The following is a 2376-nucleotide window of genomic DNA, read 5'->3' on the forward strand; positions in this document are numbered from 1 at the left end:
CAGCTACGACACCCCCAGCCACCACCAAAAGCTCCAAAAATAATCACGCTTCCCCCACACACACAACACACAACCCCTACACACCAGAAAAGCCAAGCCAAAACCCTGTAACTCCACTAGAAAAGGAAAAACAAAAACCAAAAGCCAACTACTGCCCCCAAAAGGCTAAGTAACCATTCTCAAAAAAAAAAAAAAGTTTATTAAAAGTATTCTTACTTAATGCTCGAAACGGAAAAGATTCCCAAAATATACAGACGCCTCTTTTCTCATAGAAATAGATTATTTGTTTTTATAATACAAAAAAAAAAAAAAAAAGACCAAAAAAAAAAAAACACAACAGCAACAGCAACAGCCGCGTAGGAACATCTCTGGGTGATTACTCAGGGCCCGGCTGACAGTTACACGTGGGTTGCGTCAGTCCCGTGTACACACGCCTTCAGCCATGTTTAACCCGATTGCATCAACTTCGAAACCGGCCCGCCCGCCGGCGCCCGGGAGAGGGGGGCAGAGGCAAGAGTTTATCATTCATCTGTACACACGGACGCGTCTTCTTCAAACACCACCACGGGCGGCCTGCCCCGCTCCGCCTGTGTGCTTGGGGTGGGCGAAAACAGAGCTAGATCGATCAGAAAATAGCAAAGTGACCGAGGGCTCCCCGTGCTGCCAAGCGCCCTTGTGCCAAAGTCTGGCCGGCGCCATGAGGACCGGGGCGGCGGGGTTCTCGGGCTCCCAGGGTCCCGAGCGAGGGTGCTCCCCGGAGTCTCGGCGCGCCCGGCAGCGCGGAGCCCCCGGCCGGCAGGGGGGCCGCGCCCACGGGCCGGCCGTGCTAGCAGTGGCCGGAGGAAGCGAGCAGGGGCTCGGGCAGCTGCTTGAACAAGTTCCGCAGGGTGCTGAGCTCGCGCGACAGCTGTTCCACCTTCTTCTGGAGCCGCTCGTTCTCGGCCGTGAGCTCCAGGACCTTGTGCTGCGTCTCCAGGTTGCGCATCTTGGCCTTGTCGCGGCTCTTGCGCACGGCGATGTTATTGCGCTCGCGCCGGATCTTGTACTCGTCGCTGTGCTTGTCCACCGCCTTCTTGGCCTTGCTCTTGACCTGCGAGGGCGCCGGCGCGGCCCCCGGGTAGCAGGCAGTCGGGGGCGCCTTGGCGTCGGCGGGGCTCGGCGTGCCGGGCGGGCTGGACGAGGAGGACGTGGAGAGGCTCCCGCTGCTGCCGCTCGGCACCGCCTGGTAGCCGAGGTAGGCGCGCAGCGCGTACGGGAAGCCAGCCGCCATGCCTGCGGCGCCGCCGCCCGGCGCTCCGGCCTCCTCCTTCCGCTTGCAGTCCGCGGGCTCGAAGCCCGGCTCCGCCTTGAGCTCGGCGGGAGGCGGCGGCGGCGGCGGCGGAGGCGGCGGGTGCAGGGGCGCGAAGCAACCGGGGTGCAGCGCGCCCTTGGCGGCTCCCAGGCGCCCAAGGCTCACGTAGCCGTACTCGGCCGCCTTCTTGCAGTTCTTGCCCCCGTAGTCGTCGGAGAAGAGGTCGGAGAGGAAGTCGTGGTGCTGCCCGGAGGAGGCGGGCGCGGGCGCGGGGGCGGGCGCGGGCGGAGCCGCCTCGAAGGTGTCCGTGGCCGTGGCCGGCGCTGGGGCCTGCGGCGCGCCCAGCGGCTCCAGGTAGGGGCTGAAGTCGATGGCACGCTCGTGGTCGCCGATGCTACCCAGCTCGCCGGCGGGGGGGCGCGGCCCGGCTCTGGCCGCGGGGGGCGCCGCGGGGGCCGCCTTGCCGCCGTACGCAGCAGCCAAGCAGTCCGCCTCGTAGTAGAAGTTGGCCACTTCCATGGATTTAAAGGCAGGCGGCGGCGGCAGCGGGAGACATGCTGGGTCCCAGGCCACCAGGCGTTGCATGAACGCGGGTGCCCGGGGAGGGGGCCTGGGGCTGCCCGCTGCGGCCGGCCCGCAGGTGGCGCGGCCTCCCGGCTCCGAGCTGTCGCCGCCGGGTCCCCGCCGCTGCTGGTGCCGCTGCCTCTGCCGCTGGTGCTGGTGCGACCGCTGCCGGCGTGGCCGCTGGAAGTGCGGGGGCTGGCGACTGGACCCTCCGATGGCTCCCCTTCCCGGTCCCGTGCGCGGCTCTGACTCGCTAAAGTTTCTCCCGAGCCCGGTTATTTATAAGGCGACCCATGGCAACGGCTGCGTCACGCTGGGGGCCGCCCCGGCCCCTCCCGCCGCCGCCGGAACGCGACGGCCACGGCCGCCCGGGACCCCTAGGAAGGCGGCTGCGGGGTGCAGAGTGCCGGGCCCCGGGCCAACTGACCGCGCCCTGGGCTGGGGTCCCCGGACCGAGGGAGGGTGGTCGAGGGGTAGGTGCTGCTCTCACACTCCCCTCCCCATGCCCACCCCCACTCAGC

General features: G+C 66.9%; 1 protein-coding gene across 1 annotated transcript; it reads right to left on the reverse strand.

The window, feature by feature from the left end:
* Nucleotides 1–301: 301 nt before the first annotated feature.
* Nucleotides 302–2111, reverse strand: CEBPB (CCAAT enhancer binding protein beta). The gene has a single exon (XM_004585898.4). The coding sequence runs from the start codon at nt 1874–1876 to the stop codon at nt 827–829; it is 1050 nt and encodes a 349-aa protein (XP_004585955.2). The 5' UTR covers nt 1877–2111; the 3' UTR covers nt 302–826.
* Nucleotides 2112–2376: the final 265 nt, after the last annotated feature.

The sequence above is a fragment of the Ochotona princeps genome, chromosome 22, assembly GCF_030435755.1.
Source record: "Ochotona princeps isolate mOchPri1 chromosome 22, mOchPri1.hap1, whole genome shotgun sequence".
Lineage (NCBI taxonomy): Eukaryota > Metazoa > Chordata > Mammalia > Lagomorpha > Ochotonidae > Ochotona > Ochotona princeps.